General features: G+C 34.9%; 1 protein-coding gene across 2 annotated transcripts; it reads right to left on the bottom strand.

The window, feature by feature from the left end:
• Window positions 1-3,267: 3,267 nt before the first annotated feature.
• LOC125683070 (NSFL1 cofactor p47-like) lies at window positions 3,268-26,939 on the bottom strand. 2 transcript variants are annotated; one of them, XM_048923790.2, is made up of 10 exons: window positions 26,764-26,939; window positions 19,356-19,480; window positions 18,538-18,633; window positions 15,482-15,562; window positions 14,058-14,214; window positions 12,097-12,206; window positions 8,382-8,513; window positions 7,572-7,712; window positions 6,615-6,674; window positions 3,268-3,708 (listed from the first exon to the last, which is right to left on the bottom strand). In XM_048923790.2, exons 1-10 carry the CDS (start codon window positions 26,869-26,871, stop codon window positions 3,576-3,578), a joined length of 1,143 nt encoding a protein of 380 aa, XP_048779747.2. In that variant the 5' UTR covers window positions 26,872-26,939; the 3' UTR covers window positions 3,268-3,575. The 2 variants fall into 2 exon arrangements, with proteins under 2 accessions (XP_048779747.2, XP_048779746.2); XM_048923789.2 differs by having other exon boundaries at window positions 18,538-18,636; window positions 26,764-26,935.

Genomic DNA, 26,939 nt, shown 5'->3' with positions numbered 1-26,939 from the left:
GGACAATTTTAGCAAGGCGTAAATTATAAAGAAATCAAGCCAAACTGTCTAATTGAAGTGATTACCTATACCCTGTCAGTTTTGTATTTTTATTTGTAGTGCTAATATACATGTACAATGTAAGCATAGGCAAATACATTGCACATGTATATTTCAATTTTAGTGCTTTGAAATGCATGTAAATGTTAACATTATTATAATTTACTTACTAATGCAAATGGTTAAATCCAATGATAGAATGTGTTTAATTCACTACGCATCAATAAAGTAAGCATATTGGTTACTTATGTAAAGATAGAAAATATGCGATTCAGTTATCCGGACGCTTCATTTATCCGGACGATTTTGCTGGGAACCAAAGTGTCCGGATTAACGAGGCTCCACTGTATATGTAAGAGGGGTGGAGGATGTTTAAATAGCTTGTGAACGCTTCTCCTATATGGCTTATTCGGTAGACTTGAAATTTTGTATGATATTTCGATGCCATTTGCAGATGTGCATTTTGCAGGGACAGGAGGATCCAATTGCTCTCATTATACTTATAGTGGATCTGAGGGGTGGAGGGTTTAAAATAGTTTGTGAACACTTCTCCTATGTGGCTTATCTGAGTTCATATTGTTTATGTTCCTGCTCATGCTTTCTCCTCTATACCATGCTGTACATTAAGGGGAGGAGGTTTCATTTGGAGCACTACCAATTTGGGGAGCTGGGGAGACATTTGTTTTTCATAAAAACAATCTCTAGTTAAAGAAATTCACAGTAGTCCTAATCTGTACAGGTTTTAACCCTGTGAGCTCATAGAACACGGATTACGTCAGTGATATAACTTCTGCCAGATAAAGAAAGTATAACAATCAGCTAACCTAAAACTAGTTAGAAATGTAATGTTAATCAGTCAATTCAAAATTTGAAAGGACTACATTTTGTGGTTGAAGGAGTGTTTACTAAAAAATTTAAATCTTAATGGATTTACCATTTGTTTTATCCAATATATCATCAATACTAATACCCCAAGAAAGGTACATTTATGATACAAGAAGAAGAGAATAGGAATTAATTCAAATGTTGTAAATTCATTACCTTTGATTGATAATTTTTTTTCCAAACAGAGCACAGATTCTTATAAACATCTACATTAATTTATTTGAAATTACAGTAAAACTCAAATATAGCGAACACGTATATAGCAAAATTACGGCTATAGCGAAGTGAAATCGATTTCCCTGGGAAATTCTTTATATATTCTATATAAAAATCTGCGTTTATAACAAACACGGATATAGCAAATTTACGGATATAACGAAGTAAATTCCTATTACCCTTGAATTAAAAATGAACGTATAAATCACCTTTCATAACAAATTTATTTTTTTCATTTTAAACTTGCGATTTTTAAAAATGGTTTTCCATTGCCATAAAGGATCCACACTTGTTACGAAATTTCTGTTTGTATTTTTTCAAAAAAGGTTGTTAATGCAAAGCAATACTTACACATACGTTTAGCTTCGGTATTGTTTACTATTCTCGCTAATCAAATTTGAAATTTGATTGCATTTATTTTATCATACACTCCTTTATTTGTGTAAAGCAACAATAAATGACAACTGCAATAGACTGTTTGTACATGTATGTATTGCGCATACTTTTGTTTACATTTTTTCTCTCGACATGTTCTTGCGTGACTTAATAATCAATCAAGATAAATTATCATATATAAATAATGTGTATTTTTGTACAAAATATTTCTTCTCGAAAATATATAGGCTTTAAGTTCTCTTAGAGACAATACAAACGCAAGAATATCAATTGCCGCTTTCTTGTACAACTGATGTACATGTAGAACAAATAAGTTTTATAACGAATTCGTTATATTTGAATTATGAATTCGCTATAAATGTATAGCGAATTGCGCTTATAACGAATTTTTATAGAATGTCCGCAGAAATTCGCTATATCATAGTTTTACTGAAAATACAGTACGAAAAGTTAGTGTTTTGGCCAATAATTCAAACATATGATCCATATTTCCCACATTTTAAAGCTCAAGCCAAGACTTTGGAACTTGTGTGCAGTTTGAAAAACTGACAATACTCCTAGTACATGCATGTTCTTTTGAACTCTCAAATTCTATATATTTTCTGTAATAATGATGAGCACAAGATCATCCTTGATTTTTAATCTACTAGCATAAAACTTTTTTTTATCTATATTGTTAGAAATGTATCAATTTGATGTAATGATCGATTTAAGAAAGGAATCTTGTGCTATTCTTGATGCAGGTATCGTAGGGAAAATTGGACAAAAAACTTCCATCAATATGTGTATGGCATTGATGAAAATGTTTTCCATCCAATTTTCTTTATGATGCAGGCTGTCCAGCAGCCCTAAAATTCCTAAGATTTGCTAAAAAAATAATTTTTATATTGCTTCTGTAGTGATTTTAAAAGTGCATCCATACTAATAAGTGTGTTTGCAGATCTTAATAGTGAAAGGCAGTTGAGCAGTGGATCCATGTCTCAAACTCATTTATTGGTTGTGACTGTGACAAAGATGTTACTCTTTAAGATAGCCAATAACGGCTGTGAAAATGGAACCCTGGAAGATGTCCTTCCTCTACTTAAGTATTTTTGTGAGTTTCTCTATTGTCAAATTTCCAAAGGTAGACCATTTGAATATTTTAAACTCCTAAATTATTTATAAAATTCCTAAAAAAAAAATTCTGAATTGTATCCCTAAAATGAGCCCAAATTTTTTTGTTAACAAGTGCTGGACAGCCTGTATGATACTACCATCAAGAAAAGAATCGAGATTCATTTCTTGTCATTTAAATATTTTAAAACATGGATTTTGTTTTCAAATTCATATGGTCTATCAAATAGACAACATGAAGTCAAAATCAGGTTTTCTTTGATGTAGATATCAAACCAATTTTCGGGCAATCAAAATTGCCTGAATTTCATCAAGACAATAAATACTAAATGATTTGTATTGCTTATATTGTGTTGACGCCAACAAATAAAACTAGTTTATGGAAATAAATGGAAAGGGAAGTTATGTAAATAGGTCAAGTTCAACATCATGTAGCTTAATAACAAGTACTATGATCCAAAGTTTTCTTCTTAATTTCATAAATCCCCTTCCATGTAGAAATTAAAAAGTAACATACACAAAAGTTGACAATACTACAAAACTCAGTTGCAACCTCTTTACAGCACACAAGCCTAGAAGAAAAATTGTAACCAGGAAAATAACCAAAGAAAACACTGATGATGTTTCTAGTCTTCAACAAGTTTATTTTCATGATTCTCATCATGATTTGAGACAACAATTGCTATAAACAAATAATCTACAAACCAGCTTCAAACTTCAGTTCTTTCAAACAAATTTCCGTGTAAGTCTATTATCGTTTTGATAAAAAAAATTACATAATGTATACTCTAAATGAATGTTCAAGATGTAATATGATACAAATTCCAAAGAATAAATAAAGCTAAACTGTTTCGGTATGTTGGATACGACCTCGTACCTAAGGGAGTTAACTCAAACTATTAGCATCAAGTCAAGAGTGTCCAAGTTCACTTTAATCTTTGCACAATAACTGCATTTAAGAGTTTAGCATCTGCTAAATTTTGACTTTCATCTGAGAGTTCTTTGTTTGGAAAAGTCGTCAACAGGACAAAGTTGGATGAGGCGTACTCTGGACGGGCGCTGGACACCGAGTTAAGGCAAAACATTGTAATGTGTGATAAATCACTGTGATATTGTAATGTGTGATGAATCCCTGTGATATTGTAATGTGTGATGAATCACTGTGATATTGTAATGTGTGATGAATCCCTGTGATATTGTAATGTGTGATGAATCACTGTGATATTGTAATGTGTGATGAATCACTGTGATATTGTAATGTGTGATGAATCACTGTGATAAGGCTGACACCTCTCATAACAACTACATGTAGATAAAGATTTTATTTCCAATGTTACTAAAGCATGCACTGCCATGACTGGTACATGTATCTAAAGATTTCAGGCACTACATAAATACAATGTGTTCGTAGAGCCCATGTGATTTCACAAAGAAGTAGGTACAGTTTCTAAAGTCATCTGGCCCAAAATATCGATGATTTCACTTGGAGCTCAAACCCTGGCATTCAAATAAAGAATAGATTAGCAAACCCAAAATTCGCTCAGTTTGATTTGTCATATGATGAGAGCTTGAAGTTGGCATAAAATTGCAAAAATGCCATTTTCAATGAAAATATCAACAAATTCTGGTGGTTTTCCTTTCGGAAAACATACAGCGCATGTGTCGAGCAAATTCATATTCAAGCATGTTTTTCATCTTAAAATAATACACAAAATATATCATTTTCATTTTGCTCGACAAATGCGCACATCTTTTCCTGAGCAATAATCTGTATGACATTTGACAGTTTTCAGGCTTATTTTGAGAAAAAGGCGGGAAATGTCTTATTCATGATGTCATAATGCTATCCATTTAGGAATATCATTCTGATTTTGTTGACATAGTATACCTGGCATATATTTTGCTTTCTTAAAATGCTGATTAAGGTTAATTCCAGACACATTCTATAGAGGGAAAATTTTTGGGCCTTTTTATGTATACAATCATACCTTGTTCTTTATTCAAATGAAGGCAAATTTTAACAACAAAATTGTTAATAACATTCTACACAGAATACAACAAACGTTTCCGATGGTTGTGGCTTTTGAAACAGGTGTAGTAACTTGCACCATCTCTTACCGAATATATTGTTACACATATTCACGACACCTACATTTCATAACAATAAACTGGACTGGCTTATTATTGTTAGTAACCTAATGGTCTCTCATATCATGGGTAATGGGCGGGTGCTATTATATATTAAAAGAGGTAAATATTAGACAGTGCAAGTCTTCAAGTCACTGATAGATAGAGGATATCTATATTGCGTGTTTTGATATTTGGTTTTATTCACGAGGCTTGCCGAGCGAATAAATATACCATATCAACGAGTTGGATAAACCAAATATCAAAATACACAATTATAGATGTTCTATTTATCTCATACGTCTTCTTTTCACTTAATTTTGAGATGATCCCCAGTATGGTAGAAACAGCTGATTGAATTTGTTTTGAATCCATGGCTCAGACGTCGTGCTTAATCTGTCCGTCTTACGTGGGGAAAAAATAGTGTGCTTATAAACCATTAATATACTGTACAAATGGTCATTTTTATTAAAGAAACCATGGATGAAAATTGTTTTGGGATTATAGTTTATAATTAAAAATGGTTTTGCCATTCCAACAAAGTAACAACTATTGACCGAGAATTTATTTTTTGACGTAGGCCCGACCTTCTGATAAAAGTTTTATGTCGTCGTTTTGAAATAAACGTGTAATAACGATCAATGAAAGTCATATTTTAATGCAACGTTATTAGAATGTTCAACAGTTTACAATGAAAATAGAAGTGTTTGTGCATTTGGATTTTATTTACGTAGTTTCTTTGGATCTAAGGGCGAGAGGAAATCCTGAGCCAAGGCACTTAAAATAGGCCTAGCCTGGCCTAGTAAGTAGGCCTAAGGCTGTTGAGATTTGTTACACTTTAGGCTAATATGCTCCAGAAAAAAAGAGACTGTGCTTGCGAATACTTGGTACCGCAGCATGTCGAGGTACTTTTGATTAGGCTTGTCCAGTAGGCCGTCAATTCCTTGTTGATGATAATAGTGTGCACATATTTTTGTTTTCTGATCGTAATTTTCTAGTTACAGACCGAGTTGGCATTTTGGTGGCCGGTAACTTGCATTATGTCAGTGGGGGCAACATTTTAATTTTGCTATAAAGAAATTCTAAATAAAAACAAAAAATATGTCATCCAAGCGGGGACAGTGTCAAAAGTAGTTCGGACCGGAAGTGCTTTATCAAACGGGCGTGTGATAAAGCTAATGCTTTATCTCACTTTCAATATACACCACACGTATTAGATAAAGACTTCTATCTCTCTTCATGCCAAACAAAGGATGTTGTAACACCAGTAAATCAAAATCCTTTCCTCCCAAAGTTTTGGGTTGAGTCCATCAATATTTTGTAAGGGAGTAAAACTGAAGACCAAATTAGATTTATGAAACTGGGAATAAAAGGCCCATTCTATAGTTCTTCTTAAAACAATGTTTAATGACAAGAAATCTGTTGTAACCAATGATGTAATGAATATATGCAAGAATAATTTTAATGCCAATATGATGAACATTTCGATCCAAGTTCTATATAAAAATTTTAGTGACACATGTATAGGGTCTCGTACAAAGCAAGTCCCTGCAGATGAAAAGTAGAACAGAGATCATCTTTGTACATGTAAACTAATCCTGTGTCACTTCCTCCTCACGTTTTCGGATAAAAAATACTTGATAGTGAAATACAGACAAAGAGACATCATAATAAGCTGGGAAAAGACGCCAGTGCTATCTAACACCAGAGTCACAGATGCACAAAAAGTCTGATGTGGAGGGCAGGGGGTAAAATTGGGAATTTGGATTTCTAGGAAAAAGAAAGAACTAATGACTAATATATAACTATATGTAATATTCTCCTAATTCAAAGGATACATTGTTATGTAATTCCTGATGTCGCTGATTCTGTGTGTATGATTCAACTTTATCACTAATCTGAAATGAAATTGCATACACATCATAATAAAAAGAAAAATTAACAAGATTGCTACACATAGCCATGTCCCCCACAGCTGCAAAAAAAGTTGAAGCACAAAAGTCCCATAATTCCTGTAACATTTGTAGAATCAAAATTGTGGTGGAATATGATCAACTACATATAGTGACTAACAAAGTAACAATCCTACAAAATTTGATCAAATTCTGTTGAGCAGTTTCAGAGGAGTTGCGTCCACAAAGTCAAGTGGGACGCACAGACATTGGTATTTCTATGTCCCCTTCCGCGTTGTGGTGGGGGACAAAAATGTACTGCAATGTCTATAAATCTCTTCAAGTTCGTTTGACTTCAATCAATTCAAATGTTTTAATTTGAAAAAAGCTGAAGAAGCTACTGTACATGTATATTTCATTGTCAAAACATTCAAAATCATTTAATTAAACAATCATTGACAGGATATTCACAAAACATACATGTAGCATAGATCTTACTCTGATACCAAAAAAACCTTTACAAAAATTTAAGGATGAACAGCACATTGCAACAAATTATGCCATCGAGGCAAAAATAAAATCAGAAATAAATTCTTTGTCGTTTAACATTCACCACCTGTACATGCAGCAAAGAATGGAGACTTGTATACAAGATGAGAAAGGCTTAACTGCTGGATGCTCTATTCCAGTTAACTTAGTGATGATTATATATCTAAGTACAACATGGGTTTTCAGATTTTTCTTAACAATTGTACACTAGAACTGTAATCGTTTGTTACATTAGTCAACATTTTACAATACCAACACATCATTACACATATCAAATAGTTTAGTTTTATGAAACTCTGCTGATTTATTACACATTCAATATCACTGATCATAGTTACACTCTGTAATACTGACCTTGAACCATCTGCCAGTCTGACTTGCAGGTTGGTTGTTGGGGACTTGTCATCGACCTTGACCCTTTGTTTAGCAGTTTCCTCTGAAGATCCTGAACTACTGGAGGTGTTCCCTGGAGATTTTACTACAGATGGCGCTGGACTGAGAGAGAAAAAAATAGAAAATTGTCACACTGTTCAAACCTGATATTGTGATCTTAACATGGATCACATAATATCATAGTTACATTTATACTCATCAAGTTAAATACAGGCTGTCCAGCACTCTCTGACAAAAAATAAGGGCTAATTTTGGGTCTATAATTACAAAAATTTAGGGCTAAAATTAGGAATTTCATAATTAAATTAGGGCAGTTTTAGACATTTAAATTGTCTAACTTTTGCAATTTTGACAATAAAGAAACTCACAAAAATACTCTCCGTGCAGGAAGGGCGTCTTCCAGCTATTATTGGCTATAACCTTAATAGTCACATCTTTGTCACCAAATCACAAGCAATAAACAGCTTGACACATGGATTCCCTGGTCAAATTTAGTTTGAATGCATTTTCAAAATTGCTAGAATAGAAATATATTTTTTTTAAAAATAGGAATAGACAGGGAAAATTAGGGCCTTTTAAAGGATTTCCCCTTGAATTTAACATTTTTACAGGCATTTTAGCAAAACTTCCAAAAATTTAGGATTTTTAACGTATTTTAGGGCCGCTGGACAGCCTGTTACCGCGGTAAAATAAAATCCAGAAATGACATTTAACACATCCGACACACACACAAATGCCTTACTCAGTTCAATGACATACTGGAAACCATACCTTCCTAACATGTGACCAGCCCCTGTGAAAGGTTTGAGTGAGACTTTGGGTTGGACATAGTCCTCTGTCCGATGATCTTCCATGTTTAAATTAACTTCCTTCCCTCGACTGATCAGCTCCCTTGGAACCTCCCTGTAGCAAAAAATATTACATCCAATTACACAGCCAATAATTCAAAATATCACATCCAATAAAGCAGTCTATTTTAAATATTAAATCTGAAAGAATAGGCAATAATTTTAAATATCACATCCGATAAAGCAGTCAATAATTCTAAATATCAAATCAGAGAGAGAATGTAATAATTCTGAATATAAAGCAGCCAATAATTTTAAACATTATGTCTGACAGAGTAGGCACTAATTCTAATTATTATATAGCTAATAAATAGTCTATTATAAAATCTGCTTAAAAACTAGAGAATGTTGGCGTTCAATATCCTATTAAGAATTTATTCAATTTGAATACTAACTTTGCACTGCGTAAATTGTGTGCACCAGAAACATTCCGAGTATGAGCGTTCAATATTGATGTTACCGTAACGACGTAAACAAGCCAAAATGGCAGATGACAGTCCTCCGAATCTGACAGGGCAGTACTTTATATTATATTCATTTATTTAAACAAAATGCTTTACCGTACATAAATTATGTACACATTCACAAAATTGTTGGCTGTCAAAATGCACTCGCAAGCTCGTGCATTTTGACAACCAACTCGTGCCAATATTCACCAATATAAGTTCAATAACCCTATAATATCACATCTGATAAAACAGCCACTAATTATTATAATTATTATCCTTCAGAATAATACAGTCAATTTCATTGGTCAAGGCTGGTCACGTGGAGGGAGACAATTTGTGATGTCTCCCTCACGTGCAGGGTGACAACTGTGTTGTCTCCCTCTAGAACATAACTTCTAATGGCACAAGCGAGAAAGTTCTATCAAAAAATAATTGAAAATAATAATCGAGAAAAAATAACATTTCCATTTTAATGCAATTTTGCATTTCACTTGATGTTTACGTTTTTGTCTTGAAATATGTTATGAAATATTTACGTTTGACGTTATGTTTTTGCGTCATTCTACTGTGACGTCACAATTGAAAGCTTTCTCTCTAAAACTATTGAAAAGTTATCAGAATTTTCTGCAGAGAAAGTTATTACGAATTTGTTGAAATTTTAGATAAAAAAGATACATGGTAAAAGTCAATAAATGTGTGATAGTTTTTTTAACATTCAAATTCTTCAGGATAATAAAACTATTATGGACTGTTTATCATGGAGACATCACAAATTATCAGGTCTCAGTAGGGTTATCACCCTCGGGCGCCTATGCGCCCTCGGGTGATAACCCTACTCAGACCTGATAATTTGTGATGTCTCCCTGATAAACAGTCCATAATTGTATAATATTATGCCTTACAGAGTAGGCAATAATTCTATATATCATATCTACTAAAGCAGACAATAATTTTAAATATCATATCTGGAAGAGAAGGCAATGATTCGAAATATCACATCTGATAAAACAGCTAATACTAAATATTTCACCTTACAGAGTAGGCAATAATTCAAAATATCACATCTCCTAAAGCAGCCAATAATTTGAAATATCACATCTGACAGAGTAGGCAATAATTCTAAATATTACATCTCATAAAGTAGCCAATAAATCTAAATATTACCTCTGACAGAGTAGGCAATAATTCTAAAATATCACATCTGATAAAACAGTTAATAATTCTAAATATTTCACCTTACAGAGTAGGCAATAATTCTAAATATCACATCTACTAAGGCAGCCAATAATTTTGAAGACAAGAAAATTTTGGCCAGAGGTTGATCAAAATCGTCCAGGTGTGCAAATTGACTGATGGACCAGGTGGGAAATTATCCAATGGAGGTGTGAACAAGAGGCCCATGGGCCACATCGCTCACCTGAGTCACCTTGGCCCATATCTGAAGACTTTCCATGTATATTTGCATGTAAAACCTTAGTCCCTATTATGGCCCAAACTACCCTTTGCAAACTTGAATCTACACTATGTCAGAAAGCTTTCATGTAAATGTCAACTTCTTTGGCCCAATGGTTCTTGAGAAGAAGATTTTTAAAGCTTTTTCCTATATTTGTAAGTAAAACTTTGACCACCCCCCCCCCCCCCCCCCCCCCCCCACCACCACCACTTGTGGCCCCATCCTACCCCCCGGGGGCCATAATTTGAACAAACTTGAATCTGCACTATGTCAGAAAGTTTTCATGTAAAAATCAGCTTTTCTGGCTCAGTGGTTCTTGAGAAGAAGATTTTTCCTATATATTTGTTTGTAAAACTTTGATCCCCTATTGTGGCCCCATCCAACCCAAAGGGCCCATGATTTGAACAAACTTGAATCTGCATTATGTCAGGAAGCTTTCATGTAAATCTCAGCTTTTCTGGCTTAGTGGTTCTTGAGAAGAAGATTTTTAAAGTTTTTCCCTATATATTTGTATGTAAAACTTTGACCCCCTTGTGGCCCCATCCTACCACCGGGGGCCATGATTTGAACAAACTTAAATCTGAATATGTCAGGAAGCTTTCAGGTAAATTTCAGCTCTTCTCGCCCAGTGGTTCTTGAGAAGATTTTTAAATGACCCCACCCTATTTTTGCATTTTTGTGATTATCTCCCCTTTGAAAGGGACATGGCCCTTCATTTGAACAAACTTGAAATCCCTTCACCCAAGGATGCTTTTGGCCATGTTTGGTTGAAATTGGCCCAGTGGTTCATGAGAAGAAGATGAAAATGTGAAAAGTTTACAGACAGATGGACAGACAGACAGACAGACAGCCGGACGCCGGACAAAATGTGATCAGAAAAGCTCACTTGAACCTTCGGTTCAGGTGAGCTAAAAACACTAGTGGCCTCTTTAATTTCTATTATACTTGTGCTGTCAAGGGTGTTAATTGACACTTAGCTAATCCAAGAGACCTTTCCAAATTCTGTACAACATGTAAAAAAAACAGTTAGGAACATAATGAATGATTACAGTATCAAATGCCATATTGTTTCACCATACTATGGTATGGATATAAGCGGTAGTTAATAAAGAACAAACCCATGACTGTTAATGATAATTATTAAAAAATAGATTAATTTTCTTGGTTTCCATAGACTTAAAATTCCAAAGAAATATTCAAATTACAATTTCATATTTACGACTGTACTTTTTATAAAAACGTCAAAACAAAATTGTTAATGACATAAGCGATGAATGTAAACATAGTTTTTATAGGTAAGAGGAATTCCAATAATAGGCCTCTGTGTTCTCTTTATGTATCCTGTTATAGATTTTCAGTTTAAAATTAGATGATTTCAGCGAGAATATTTCTTGTAGTTCATAATTATCTTTAGGTACAAGCGGACTAATTTAATCTCCACCGATATTTAATCATAGATCACCAGATCAAAGTGAACAGTACCTACTTTGTGAATATTGAGATAAAATGTCTATAATTGCTAAATTCTCGGTATACCGGCCACCCCTCCAAACCGGCTGTTTTTTCCGGTCCGAGAGCCAGCCGGTTTAGAGAAGTTTCACTGTATATAATAAATCTAAATATTACCTCTGACAGAGTAAACAATAATTCTAAATATCACATCTACTAACAGCCAATAATTCTAAAACTTTGTTCGAAGTCATTGTTACAGAAAAGAAAGACACTGATAAACTGACCCTCTGGATACAGCATCTAGAAACTCTTTGTTTGCTGGATCGTGAAAATCACGCAAAGGGCCATCATCTATACTGAATCCATTCTTCCATAATTTTAGTACCATATCAACCTGTAACAACAGAAATGTATTTCATATCATGAAATCATGTATATATATATGCACAAATTTTCTTAAAATGTTTGCTTCGTCTCCTCAAGATTTTTTAAAATATTAAATTCTAGTGTGTAAAGCCAGTCTTATTAAATTAGGGCTATTCCAGAAATAAATACATGGGGGGGTCGGAAGGCACCTTTTGTATATACCAAGCACCCATAAAAAAAAAATAAAAAATTACCCCATGACCCATCAAATTAATAAACTCATTTTACAATGACCCATCTAATAAAAAAACAAACTAACCAGACCCACCACAAAAATATTTTTAAAAATGAAAACGGTACAAATCTCGCGAGGTTTTCGGGACAAACATTCTAGTCGGTAATGCCTGTGCGACATTGTATCACAGTAGTTCTGAAGAAACGATGTCACATCAACAATCAAAGGCATCTATGGCGGGAATGTTGGAAAGATTGGGAGTCCAAACGATGCTATTATCATGAAATGGGTATGGATATGTTTTTCCACGAATCGTTCGTCTTCTAATGGAGCCCGCGCCCGGAGGCCTCTATCACCATCACACCGACTGATAAATATAATGCATCGGTACCCTCGTATAAATCAACTAAGGTTTGCCTATTTTTATTAGAAAACGGAATACCTATTGGTTTCAAAATATTCCCTGTAAACTGTAATAATCTACGAACAGAGTTCGCCGCCATCACGTCCAAAGGGACCCTACTGAACGCGCCTGTAATTTGAAGAGTGCCGTAATGGGATAGTTGGTAAAATGGGTAGTAAAAACCGGGCCGGGCCGGGTCAGATCACCTTCATAATCCGAATTTTTAAGTTTTCTTCGTTATTTTATTTTCGTTTGGTGTAAAACTTCTTAATCATAATCTGGATGATACATTGGCTCTTCGCTACAAAAATTACGGCATAATTTTACTTCACTGTGAAAATATCAACATTTGTTTATTTCAGGTTGGTAAAATGGGTAGCGTAAGTTTCAAAAGAAACAATGACATATCAACGAAGAAAACTAATAAATGCGGATTACGAAGGTGATCTGACCCGGCCCGGCCCGGTTTTTACTACCCATTTTACCAACTGTCCCGTAATGGAAAGTTATCCGCTGCAAAGAGCGACAACTCGAATAGTTCTATGTTACTTCCGATTTCGCATTTCGAAAGCACGTTTTCAATTTCCCCTCCGACGTTTTGTAACCAACATGACAAGAGCGACAATAAAAATATTCTGAAAACTCAACACCCACGTGGCACAAAATAAAACAATAGAAACTACCCACTACCCATAATAAATATTTTTTTAACAGTCCAACCACGGACCAATTAAAATATGAAAAAATACGACCACCCACACAAAAAAATATCGTTTGCCGCCCGACCCCCCCCATTTGATCATTTCTGGAACAGCCCTAATAGTATCCAATGTTAAAACTGTCCTGAATTTAAAGTAAATCCACTCAGCAAATACTATTGATTTTCTCCCTTTAACTGATGTTGGTGTGCATTAATTTACTATTTAATCATCTTCAATCAAGAATGAACTGATGAAACGAGAAGCCATGAAACACCAGCCTATACTAAATAATGTCATTTAATTATGCCAAGCAACACTATCCCATACTAAATAATGTCACATTCAAATTCCCATCCTGATTAAAGAAATCTACATCATTTTACCATATCAAATATATATGCTCCCAAAAATTTGCAAATCCAAACACTTGTCGAACAACTCTCATGCAGTTCTATATTTTCCAGGCTTGCAGTGCCTATCAGTCTGTCTCCAAAGCATGCTTATTCAATTAAGTTGCCCATGATTATTCCCCTTTATTACCTGTCTTTTCTCGGTCTCCATGGGTTTCCCTTGGACCATACTGACTGGGTCATCCTCTGTCTCCCCCAGTTTGTATCCAGCACCACGAAATGCAAAGCGACTGCCTCCTGGTGCCTGTGACTGAGACCCTTCTCCACCGATTTCTTCTGCACCATGTCTGAAATTGTCCATAATATTTACTTCATACATGTAATACATGTTGAAATTGTCCATCACATCTATTTCATATGTAATATGTGTCAAATTGTCCATCATTCACATTTATTTCATATGTGATATGAGTTGAAATTGTCCACATTTATTTCAAATGTAAGATGTGTTGAAATTGTCCATCACATTTATTTTATATGTAATACGTATCAAAATTGTCCATCACATTTACTTCATAAAATTTGGCTAATATATTCTTTCCCAGAGTAAAACACCCAGAAAGCATGACTTCAAGGCTCAAAATCCTAGCATGCTTAATGTAATGTAGCCAAACAGACAGACAGATGGGTCCGTGCTATAATCTGAGAGTTATGAGATAAAAAAAATTGCCCAACTCAAACTTGCAAGTTACTAAAGAATTAGGAGTTAAGCTCCTAATATTTGCCTATGAATTTACTCAGTTACTGTTTGTGAGGCATATATCAGTTAGAAATCTAACTCTTAATAATGGATGTGTCACTTGTTCATGGCTATAGACTAGTTTTATGAGTTAAATTAATTACCCAGCCCCAGTTTAGGAGTTAATAACTCTTAAATCATGGATGCATAACTTGTGGGCAAGTTTTATGAGTTAAAATAATTGCCCAATGCCAACTTAGGAGTTAATTTCATGAACAACGTATGTGTTAATAAGCTCATAAATCTTTAAGCTCTTAAAAAATTTTCAAATATGTTGGTCCGACAAAAAACGGACAATGGGTGATCAGAAATGCTCATTTGAACTTTCAGCTCATGTGAGCTGAAAATGTAGTATAGAAAAATAAATAAATGTTTAACAAGCCAGCATTAATGATGCAATGTTATAGAAAAATAAATAAATGTTTAACAAGCCAGCATTAATGATGAAATATTATAGAAATATAAATAAATGTTTAACAAGCCAGCATTAATGATGAAATGTTATAGAAATATAAATAAATGTTTAACAAGCCAGCATTAATGATGCAATGTTATAGAAATATAAATAAATGTTTAACAAGCCAGCATTAATGATGCAATGTTATAGAAATATAAATAAATGTTTAACAAGCCAGCATTAATGATGCAATGTTATAGAAATATAAATAAATGTTTAACAAGCCAGCATTAATGATGAAATATTATAGAAATATAAATAAATGTTTAACAAGCCAGCATTAATGATGCAATGTATCTCCTTTATCTTTGATGAATCTAATTCATACAAAGTGAAACATGACATTTTATGTACATACTCTTTTGCTGATTTGAAGAGACTATCCACGATTTTCTTCCCAGTTTCTTTTTTCTTTGGTGGCCCTAACACTTGTTGTCCACTGTGGAGAAAAAGACATATCCTTCACCGGTATTCCATTCACAGGTACACACACTTGTGATTTTTTACTCGCAATTTCAATTTTAAACTCACATTTAGCGAGTATTTCCCCTTAATGTCATTGCCTGTAACATATGCCTGTCAGTCTGTGACTGGTTAAAAGTCTGGCGGACTAGCTGACATTTGTTTTGGTCAGTCCGATGGGACTGGTTAATTTTCTAAAGCATCATTTTGGAAAATATACTTATGAAATTATATACACACATTTGGCATGCTTCGATCTGTAGATAGCAGATGAATCTGATTCGTAAATATAAATCCCACATTTAAGTGTTACAATATTGTCTGAGGCATATTGAGGAAAATTTCATTTTAATAACATCAAAACGAAATATGTCTAATTATTTCTGGAAAACTCTGTTGGACTTGTAAATTTTTCTGCGGACTGGTTGAAATTATACCCCATCAGTCCAGCTGGATTGGTGATATAATAAGTTAGCTTCAAGCCCTGTAGTGCCTTATATAAAACTAGTGGGTATTGTTTTTTTACAACAACAAAAAATGTCTCCCCTTCAAAGTTTGATTGTCTAATAACCGGGGCAACAATAATGAGTGCAAGCGTAAGAGGCAATAACAACGGCTTGCATCAATATTACACCTAAGAATGGTGTATTGATGTTAAAGGGTTAACAAGTTACTTGAGAAATGAACACATTTTTTGCCTATTTCTTGAATCATATTGACCAACACGACATCATTAGTTAGTTAAAGGGAGACATGATTTTGATTTGCTTCAGAAATGGGTCAAGATAAAAATTTCCTGCAATGCATTTAACCATGATCTCATCTCGTCTTAATGTCTGCTTTCCAAGGAATGGGTCAAGGTAAAAAAAAAATTGGTACAGTACATCTTGTCTAAAATCTGCCTTCCATGTTGTAAGTTTGAAAACCTAATGTCAAAGGGTTCTCAGGTTATGGTCTGGACTATACTTTGATGTAAAAGAGTGACCTTGACAGTGTAAGTAGGTCAAGGTAAAAAATGTTGGTGGTGTGCACCCCTCCTCAATATTGTCTTTCCATATTACAAGTTTGCAGTCTTGATGTCAATCAAATCTTAGTTTTGAAATCATCAAGTTTTTTAAAAACATGACATTGAAGGAAGAAATAGGTCAAGGTCAAAAATTTTGGTACAGTACATCTTGTCTTAATGTCTGCTTTCCATGTTGTAAGTTCGAAATCCTAATGTCAAAGGGTTCTCAGGTTATAGTCTTGACTTTGATGTAAAAGAGTGACCTTGAATGAAGAAATGGGTCAAGGTCAAAATCTTTTGGTACAGTACATCTTGTCTTAATATCTGCTTTCTAAGTTGTAAGTTTGAAATCCTAATGTCAAATAGTTCTCAGGTTATAGTCTTGATGTAAAAGAGTGACCTTGACATGGAAGTGGATAAAGGTCAAAAATGTTTGTGGTGTGCATCCTTCTTCCATATAACATCTCCATATTCCAAGTTTAAAATTTTAATGTCAACGGTTGTCAAGTCAGCTTTTGGCCTGGACTATATTTTGACATAAAAAAATTGACCTTGACTTTATAAATGGGTCAAGGTCAAAAATTTTGGTGGAATTCCCCCTTTCCTCATTCCCATATTCTAAGTTTGAAGTCTTCATGTCAAAGTGTTCTAAAGTTATGGTTAATTCATGTTTTTCTTAATTTGACCTTGAATGAAGAAAGGGGTCAATGTCAAAATTTTTGATGCACTCTTCCATATCATCTCTCCATATTCCAAGTTTGAAGTTTTAATGTCAAACGGTTGTCAAGTCAGCTTTTGGTCTGGACTATATTTTGACATAAAAAATTGACCTTGACTTTATAAATGGGTCAAGGTCAAAAAATTTGGTGGAATTCTCCCTTTCCTCATTCCCTCTTCTCATATTCTAAGTTTGAAGTCTTAATGTCAAAGGGTTCTAAAGTTATGGTCTATTCATGTTTTTCTTAATTTGACCTTGAATGAAAGAAGGGGTCAAGGTAAAAAAAATTTGGTGCAATGCACCTTGTATCTATGTCCTCTTGCCACATTCCAAGTTTGAAATCATAATGTCAAAGGGTTCTCAGCTATTGGCCTGGACTATATGTTGACGTAAAAGATTGACCTTGACTTAATAAGTGGGTCAAGGTCAAAAGTTTTGGGGGGCGGGCACCCCTCCTCCATACCATCTCCTTATGTTCCAAGTTTTAAGTCTTAAAGTCAAAGGGTTCTCTAGTTAGGGCCTGGACAAAATTTGGTTGAGGAAGAAGAAAAATTGCAAAAACAATATGTCTCCCCTTTGAAGTGGAGACATAATAAATTACTTTAAGGTGCTTTACAAGGGTAAGAAGACAAATGCAACAATAAAACACAATTATAATATAATAAATGAAATTAAATGACAGTATGATATAAGATCTTATACATCTATCTGTAAAGAAATCAGAATAAAACACTATAATTAAAATCTTATATCTGTAAAATTATCAAAATGAAACACTATAATTATATAATTAAGATCGATAGCTAAAAGAGATTCTGGATTTGATTCTCTATCCCAGTGCTGCATCAAACACTATAATTAAAATCTTATATCTGTAAAATTATCAAAATGAAACACTATAATTATATAATTAAGATCGATAGCTAAAAGAGATTCTGGATTTGATTCTCTATCCCAGTGCTGCATCAAACCTAAGACATTTAATGTAGTGAATGTACCTTTGCCATACACCTGCCATGAGATGTGAAAGTCATGAAACTTTGAGACACGACCTTAAAAACAGAGGTCCCAGTAAGCTTTGGTAGGATAATGAACCTTCACTGCTATGGCCTTGAGTGCAATGAAAATGTCAAAAGTTGTATCACATCACCTACATCTGGTGATGTCTCAACATAAGTGATAAACTTTAAAGTTAGACATATAACAACAACAAAAATGGATTTCTTGCCTGTGTTCTGAGCCCCCTGCGTAAAATGCCTGTCCCTGCTCATCAGAATCAGAATTGTCGCTGTCACTTTGTGTCAGAGCAGATATAGTGCCAAACCTGCTGAAAAAAATGAAATGATTGAGAAATTCTTATGTACCAACAAAAGAGTACATTATCAGACCTTGGGGTCAGATCTTCTATCCCAGGGATCATAAAATTTACAATTTTGGTAGAGGCTTCCTGCTCTACATCACTATGCATTTAGTTTTTCTTAAACAAGTGTGGTTGTAGAGGAAATATTTCTGAAAAATTGTCAGTTTTTGCCCTACCCCTCCCTCCGGCCCCAGTGGTGCAGAAGTCCTGAAATTTATAATTTACGTCCCCCTTGTCCCAAAGATGCTTCATACAAAATTTGAAAAGAACTGGAATGGTAGTTATCAAGACGTTAAAACTGTTCAATTGTTAACGCACGAAGGACAACGTACGATGACGGACGCAGACCTTTGCAATAAGTCACCTGTTTACTCAGGTGACCTAAAAATCCCTGTAAGTAATTACTGTAAAATTAATAATTTTATTGAGATTGTTTTGCTTTTTTCCCCTTTTTTGTGATAGGGACATTCCCATGAATTTAAATCTTCAACAAACAGGAAACTATGAACTAGTCTACAATAAAGGAATAAATCACTATAGACCAGTTGGTCGCCGTTTCTTTGAAAAATAAGTTGTTTTAATATAAATGTTATTTCTGTACAAATGTCTCTTTTCATTTAGCTTTAGTTAAGAATACAGAATTTCTGTCTGTGACTCTCTTCCTGAGTGAGAGGGAGGATGCTAACCTTGACTTTGTGGCTCCAGTTCTTTGGGGAGGGGGTTGCTGTGCTATATCTTCATTAGCAATTGTTTCCTCCACAATTTGTACATCGTCATCATCTCCATGCTCATAGAAACTGGCAACTGCAAGCTGATCAGATGCAAGGATTATAGATTATCTGTTAGTGAAATAATAAGCTGATTAGATGCAATACTCTATGTAATTCTTTCAGATTTATCAGTCATTGAAACCACAAGCTGATCAAATGTAATACCTTTAAATTATCAATCACAAGCTGATCAGATATAATACTTTTAGATTATCAGTTACTGAAACCACAGGATGATAAAATGTAATACTTTTAGATTAGAAGTCAGTGAAATCAGACATAATACCTAAAACACTAGTCAGAATTTGAACTCGCCACAGGTTCAGCCGAACAAAGATATCTAACAAAACGGATTTTAAATGAATTACTTTAAATATTGGTGCATTTCTATTTCACTTTATAACAGAATCTCATTAACTCGATCTCTTCTCTTGATTTATTTCAGTCTGTCATCCATCTTCTAATCACTCTCATAACTTCATTTCCATGCTCTCTACTACTACATATCCTTCCACTCTGACTCCCATTCCTCTCATTCTTTACTTCATTTACACTATTCTCACTCTGACTCCCATTCCTCTCATTCTTTACTTCATTTACACTATTCTCACTCTGACTCCCATTCCTCTCATTCTTTACTTCATTTACACTATTCTCACTCTGACTCCCATTCCTCTCATTCTTTACTTCATTTACACTATTCTCACTCTGACTCCCATTCCTCTCATTCTTTACTTCATTTACACTATTCTCACTCTGACTCCCATTCCTCTCATTCTTTACTTCATTTACACTATTCTCACTCTGACTCCCATTCCTCTCATTCTTTACTTCATTTACACTATTCTCACTCTGACTCCCATTCCTCTCATTCTTTACTTCATTTACATTATTCTCACTCTGACTCCCATTCCTCTCATTCTTTACTTCATTTACACTATTCTCACTCTGACTACCATTCCTCTCATTCTTTACTTCATTTACACTATTCTCACTCTGACTCCCATTCCTCTCATTCTTTACTTCATTTACATTATTCTCACTCTGACTCCCATTCCTCTCATTCTTTACTTCATTTACACTATTCTCACTCTGACTCCCATTCCTCTCATTCTTTACTTCATTTACACTATTCTCACTCTGACTCCCATTCCTCTCATTCTTTACTTCATTTACACTATTCTCACTCTGACTCCCATTCCTCTCATTCTTTACTTCATTTACATTATTCTCACTCTGACTCCCATTCCTCTCATTCTTTACTTCATTTACACTATTCTCACTCTGACTCCCATTCCTCTCATTCTTTACTTCATTTACACTATTCTCACTCTGACTCCCATTCCTCTCATTCTTTACTTCATTTACACTATTCTCAAAACTTTCACTCTCTGTTTAAGCCAGAATTTCAAGCTCACTCCAATAATTACACATTTGAGTCACATGATTTGTTCTAGCTTCATCAGCTGAAACATGATGAGGATCACCCACAGTGCTCAGGAAGAATAATGCCATCACTGTGGTATAGATAACAAGAGTACCGCCAATAGTACATTGTACATAATACACCCGTGAAAAGCTAATATAGGGCGTTTTTCATACACCATGATTTGTAGAACTTGCCTTCAAGTAGTCAGCAATCATCAGGGTGTGACACTTTCTTTGCATCGAAAAAACAAGACAAATCATGTACTCTCTATGTAATATTTTCACTTGGCATAAGATGTATATGTACCAAGTTTAATGGTCCTTGCCCCAATGAAATGTTCTGCATCCTGCTACTACGACTTTGACCTTAAGAAACAATAGACATCATCCACTTGGCATAAAGTGTATGTGTACAAAGTTTGATGGTCCTAGCCCAACAGTTTGGTTTGTATACTGCATAAAAGGTTTTCCTACTAAGTGATAATGCAACCTTGACCTTTGACCTTGAAAAATAATAGGCATCTTCCTCTCATCATGGTGATCAAATGTACCAAGTTTCAATATCCTGGAGCTTACGGTTTGGTTCATCTTCACAAGTCAAGCGTTATTGATTCGTTACCTCACACGAACCCTTGACATCAGTCGCTATATAAAAGTTGGGCTCATATTAGACATTACGCAATCCACTATAAATAAAACATCCAATGAAATCACTGCATTTTGTTAAGGTGTACATGGATACAAATGACGCGATCTCATACTGCTGTATTGATAAACACACGCAATTGTAATATTTGCACCACTAATCACATTCATTGATAGTAGATCAAGTTTGGAAACCATTTTGTTTCAGACAATATTGCTTAAACGATTGAAATAGCCATAACTGTAGGTATGAATACACATGTTTTTATCTGAATCTCTCACTTCGCATTGTTAGAAATAGAACTGCATTCTCATTGGTTTCCACTCTTTTGTGGGAACCAATCAGAACGACCCCAACTTTTTGATAGTCACTGATGTCAAGGGTTAGTGGGAGGTAACGAATCAGTAACCCTTGACTTGTGAAGATGGGTTCGGTTTGTATCCTGCCTACAGTTTGAAAACGTGAAGATGGGTTCGGTTTGTATCCTGCCTACAGGGTTTTCAAACTAAGTGATACTGCAACCTTGACCTTTGACCTATAACCTTGGAAAAAAACAATAGGCATCTTCCTCTCATCATGGTGATCGAATGTATCAAGTTGAATCCTGGAGCTTACGGTTGGCTTTGTATCCTACCTACAAGGTTTTCCTACTAAGTAATACTACGACCTTGACCTTTGACTTCTGACCTTGAAAAACAATAGGCATCTTTCTCTCATCATGGTGATCAAATGTACTAAGCTCTACCAACTGAGCTATCTGGCCACCAGCAATCAAACATGTCGTACGTCTGACTGCCACAGAATGAAATGAAACTCAGACACCCCTGGGTCCACAATATCTTAAACGACCTCATTTACAGCAAAGTTGTCGAAAACTATTTGAAAATATCGGGTGTGATCGGATTATTTTTGAGCTCTGGAGTGAAGGTCACTCAAACAACATAGCCGCTTGGCAGATCAAATTTGTGAAAGATTCTCTACCCAGGAAGAAAAGACTGGGTGGGGTAGCTCAGCGGTAAAGGAACTGAAAGGCTGCGAGTTCGAATTCTGCTCATGCCTTGGCCATGTCAAACCTAAGATGTAGATATATCCTCACCAAGCACTCAGCATTTAGCAGTGAGAGTCACAGGTCTATAGACGTCAATAATGACACATCTACCCGCATCAATAATGATACATCTAATCAAGTCAATAATGATACATTTACCCACATACATAATGACACATCTACCCACATACATAATGTAACATCTACCCACGTCAATAATGATACATCTACCCACATCAATAATGACACATCTACCCAAGTCAATAATGACACATCTACCCAAGTCAATAATGACACATCTACCCACATCAATAATGATACATCTACCCACATCAATAATGATACATCTACCCACATCAATAATGATACATCTACCCACGTCAATAATGATACATCTACCCACGTCAATAATGATACATCTACCCACATCAATAATGATACATCTACCCACGTCAATAATGATACATCTACCCACATCAATAATGATACATTTACCCAAGTCAATAATGACACATTTACCCAAGTCAATAATGACACATCTACCCACATCAATAATGATACATCTACCCACATCAATAATGACACATCTACCCAAGTCAATAATGATACATCTACCCACATCAATAATGATACATCTACCCACATCAATAATGACACATCTACCCAAGTCAATAATGACACATCTACCCACGTCAACAATGATACATCTACCCACATCAATAATGATACATCTACCCATGTCAATAATGACACATCTACCCAAGTCAATAATGACACATCTACCCAAGTCAATAATGACACATCTACCCAAGTCAATAATGACACATCTACCCACATCAATAATGATACATCTACCCAAGTCAATAATGATACATCTACCCACGTCAATAATGATTGATCTTTTACCTATTCTTATAATCACAGAATCAGACAGGGGTCTGACACTTAGTATGTGCGTTACATTAAAGATCTGACAATGTGAAAAATTGAGAGAAGACTGTTGAAGACATTTATACTAGAAATACCCTTATGTTTAAAGATCTTACGGTGAAGCATAGAATAACAGGTTGGAAACACTTCCCCAATAGTGAGATCTTCTCACTAAAATGCAATTATCCCTCTTTAGCGAGAAAGTAAACATTACCTTAAACAGGTGTTTTGGTGTCTTTATTGAAAATAATGGCAAAGTCCGGGCAATGCTCAATCTAATTAAAATTAGATGTTAATTATTTATGCAAGTTTGACCTCTGACGTGACCCTCTATCAGTGCTCCCACTGGACCAAAATTCCCTTTCGCCACTTTTTTGGGTTGCGGCGCAGCGCAAATAATCTCATGATTTACAATTATTTCCATCATATTATTTTATTCATTACACCGATTTTAGCATTTTGAATCAGTTATAGTACTTATTAATAATCATATCCACCTACCATACCTAAACACTTCTTTCTGAATTATTAAGAACCTGATTTGTTTTTTGATAAATTCTATTATGGAAATCAAAAATCAGATAATAAATCATATAAATATAAACTTCATGATGCTACACCCTTCAGTGAAAACATTGTGTACTTTGCCCGAGATACAGATGTCACAAAACATCAAGCCCAATTTAGAGTCGTATCTCAACCATTCCCTATTAAATTTCCGTTTTGGTATGGAAGATTTTGCAATTTGGACAGAATAAGATGTTTGAGCAGGTGGGGTTGACTGTAAAGCCAAACAATGATATTTTTTTTAAATTCTAGACTGACTTGGCTCAGAAGCTACGAGTTCAGTGCATAGTCTTGTGAGATTAACATTTTTATACTGTTGCGCACCGAACTTCAAAGAATTTTTTTTAATTAAAATTGCTATGTCCATATCAATGGTGACCGACCGCATTGTTTATGAAATATCGAACTAAAATCAAACCCATCAAAATTAAAATCTTGTAATCAACGAGCTTGGTCGCAAAAACAAACAATTGATGTATATACATTATACACAATAATACGGCCAATTTAATTACCGGTCAGTTCTGTGGTTAAGAATTGACATTAATGTGAAGATGATAACACGATAATGAATAAGACTTCAAATGTTAAACAATTGACCACAGCAGGGTACACAGCTGTCCGATGTACTTTATTACATAATCACCGACTTTTTTGCAGCCATACATTACCTAAGGCTATTATCTGGCCATCGTGACCAGCTCTGTGTGCACTGGAGCGGCGCGAGATTTCCGGTTGCACGCGTTGACTGAATAAACAAATTTTGACTGCATAAACAAACAGGCGATAATGTGTCACTGACAAAGGAAAACACATGACAGATTTTAAAATACAATTTACTACTACATGGGATTTTCGCCACTTTAATTTTTTTTTCGCCATTTTTTAAAAAAATTCGCCATTGGCGAAAATGGCGAAGCCCAGCTCGAGCACTGCCTTCTATGGGATGTTGTTAGATAGGGGTGTGTATTGCTCAAGATTTTCCGATACGATACGATACAATATTTTCTGATGCGATATCCGATATATTGGATATACAATGTAGTTAAGCATTTTCTGAAGTAATATATCAAAATTTAAAAAAATGAAGTGGTTTTTAATATCTTTTATTTCATAACAAAACAAACAATGACAATTAAAGTCTGAGGAAACTCCAATGTCACAATGTAAAAGCGGGGATTAAAGCCTGAGAAATCTCCGATGTGTCACGATGTTAAAGCGGGTATTAAAGTCTGAGGAATCTCTGATGTCATAATGTAAAAGCGGGTATCAAAGTCTGAGGAATCCGTCTCACTGATGTCACAATGTAAAAGCGGGTATTAAAGTCTGAGGAATCGTGTTCCTGTTAGAAGCCATTTTTAAATTATGAACTCCGATCCCGACTATTAAAAGGGCTATTTTTAAACCCGACATTATATCGTATCATATCGTCGAAACACCGTATCGTATATCGCTGGACATGCGTATACCGGTACATTTCGATATATCGATATATTAATTCACCCCTATTGTTAGATGTTTGTGTAACAAGTATGTGAGTGGATCTAACATCCAATTTCAATTAGATTGGGCAATGCTGAGTAAGTGCGACACACATTCAGCATGATGCGATTTGTCTCTATAAAATTTACAACACAGTCAAGAAATTTCATATCAATGTTGCTGCGTAAGAGGGAAGGAGGCTGAAATCCAATGCACATCGTGAGTGCTTTTGTTTTTGTTTTGATTGATAGAGGGCAAAGCCCTCTCACAGCCCAAAGGGCTGTGAGGGTGGAGCTCTCTCTATTGGTAACACGTATATATACATGTTTAAAAGGAAAACATAGAAAACTAGTGAAAAATTAAACCATACCTATGGAACCTGAAAATTTTGGTCCCAATGGTGCCAATTCGAATACTAGCGCGTGGACATGTATTTCTCCATTTTGAATCTCGTGTACCCAAGTTCACGTCGTTCTGAGATGTTACATAAGATTCTTAAAAGCATGTAAATCTTTGTTTTCTAAATCATATATAATCACTCCTCGATAAACGCGATTGTGCCATGGCTCCTATGTTTGTGTATGTGCTAAACACCGACGTTGAATGTATCAGTTGCATAGAGTTTCCTGTGTTCAATTAATAGGCGGATCAAAAATGTCTAAAGTTAGAATATTTAAATTGAGCTCTGTCCTCACACGTTAGGTGCTAATAAATCGGGATATTTTTGTCCTGTTATGGATCTAGATACTAATGCCAATATTTTTTGCTTCGCCCTCAACTCGGTCACGCCATAAGACATATTATATTTACAGAAGTATCACATTTTCTTTTCACATGAAACACGAAAGATGTACTCCACAGGTGTTTTCCTCAGTTGTACGGGATATCTTTACTCTCGCTAAAGAGGGATAATCGCGTTTTGCTTTAGGGGAAGTGTTCCCAACCTGAATAACAGAAATGTTCATTCAGCATGTCCGCACATTAGTTCTCACGTTATCTGGGGTGTTCATTGAGCTATTGAACGGTTAACAACTATTTTCGTTAAGAATGTAACGTTTGGGGAAAGAAAACCACTTTAACATATATATAATCATCTGAAAAGTGCACCCAACATTAGTTTCTGACGAACTAGATTTGAAACTGTAAGTGAATTCCACTGTTCAATACAGGGGTGATTTTTTCAACACATTGTAACACGAAATATAATTATAAATATTTGATACCTCTATATTCCAGCCAGATGACTCTAGATAAAACTTTGCTCTATCTGCATCTATGCCCGTTAAGTTTGTAAATTGTTCAATTTTCTCTCGTTGAGAATTGTCTGCCATGATTCTGCAGATTTATTTTATCTCCCAACACTGAAGAGCGTCAATCAACCCGATGAAAAAAAACGAAA

Source organism: Ostrea edulis, chromosome 6 (assembly GCF_947568905.1).
Source record: "Ostrea edulis chromosome 6, xbOstEdul1.1, whole genome shotgun sequence".
NCBI classification, from domain to species: domain Eukaryota; kingdom Metazoa; phylum Mollusca; class Bivalvia; order Ostreida; family Ostreidae; genus Ostrea; species Ostrea edulis.
The sequence above is the reverse complement of the archived record's forward strand: the minus strand, read 5'-3'. Positions and strand labels throughout refer to the sequence as shown.

Coding starts and splice junctions, on each gene's coding strand:
- LOC125683070 (XM_048923789.2), bottom strand. CDS start 26,871: ATGGCAGACAATTCTCAACGAGAGAAAATTGAACAATTTACAAACTTA. Junction 18,637..19,355: donor ACTGGAGCCACAAAGTCAAG/GTTAGCATCCTC, acceptor CATTTTTTTCAG/CAGGTTTGGCACTATATCTG. Junction 14,215..15,481: donor CTCTTCAAATCAGCAAAAGA/GTATGTACATAA, acceptor GGACAATTTCAG/ACATGGTGCAGAAGAAATCG.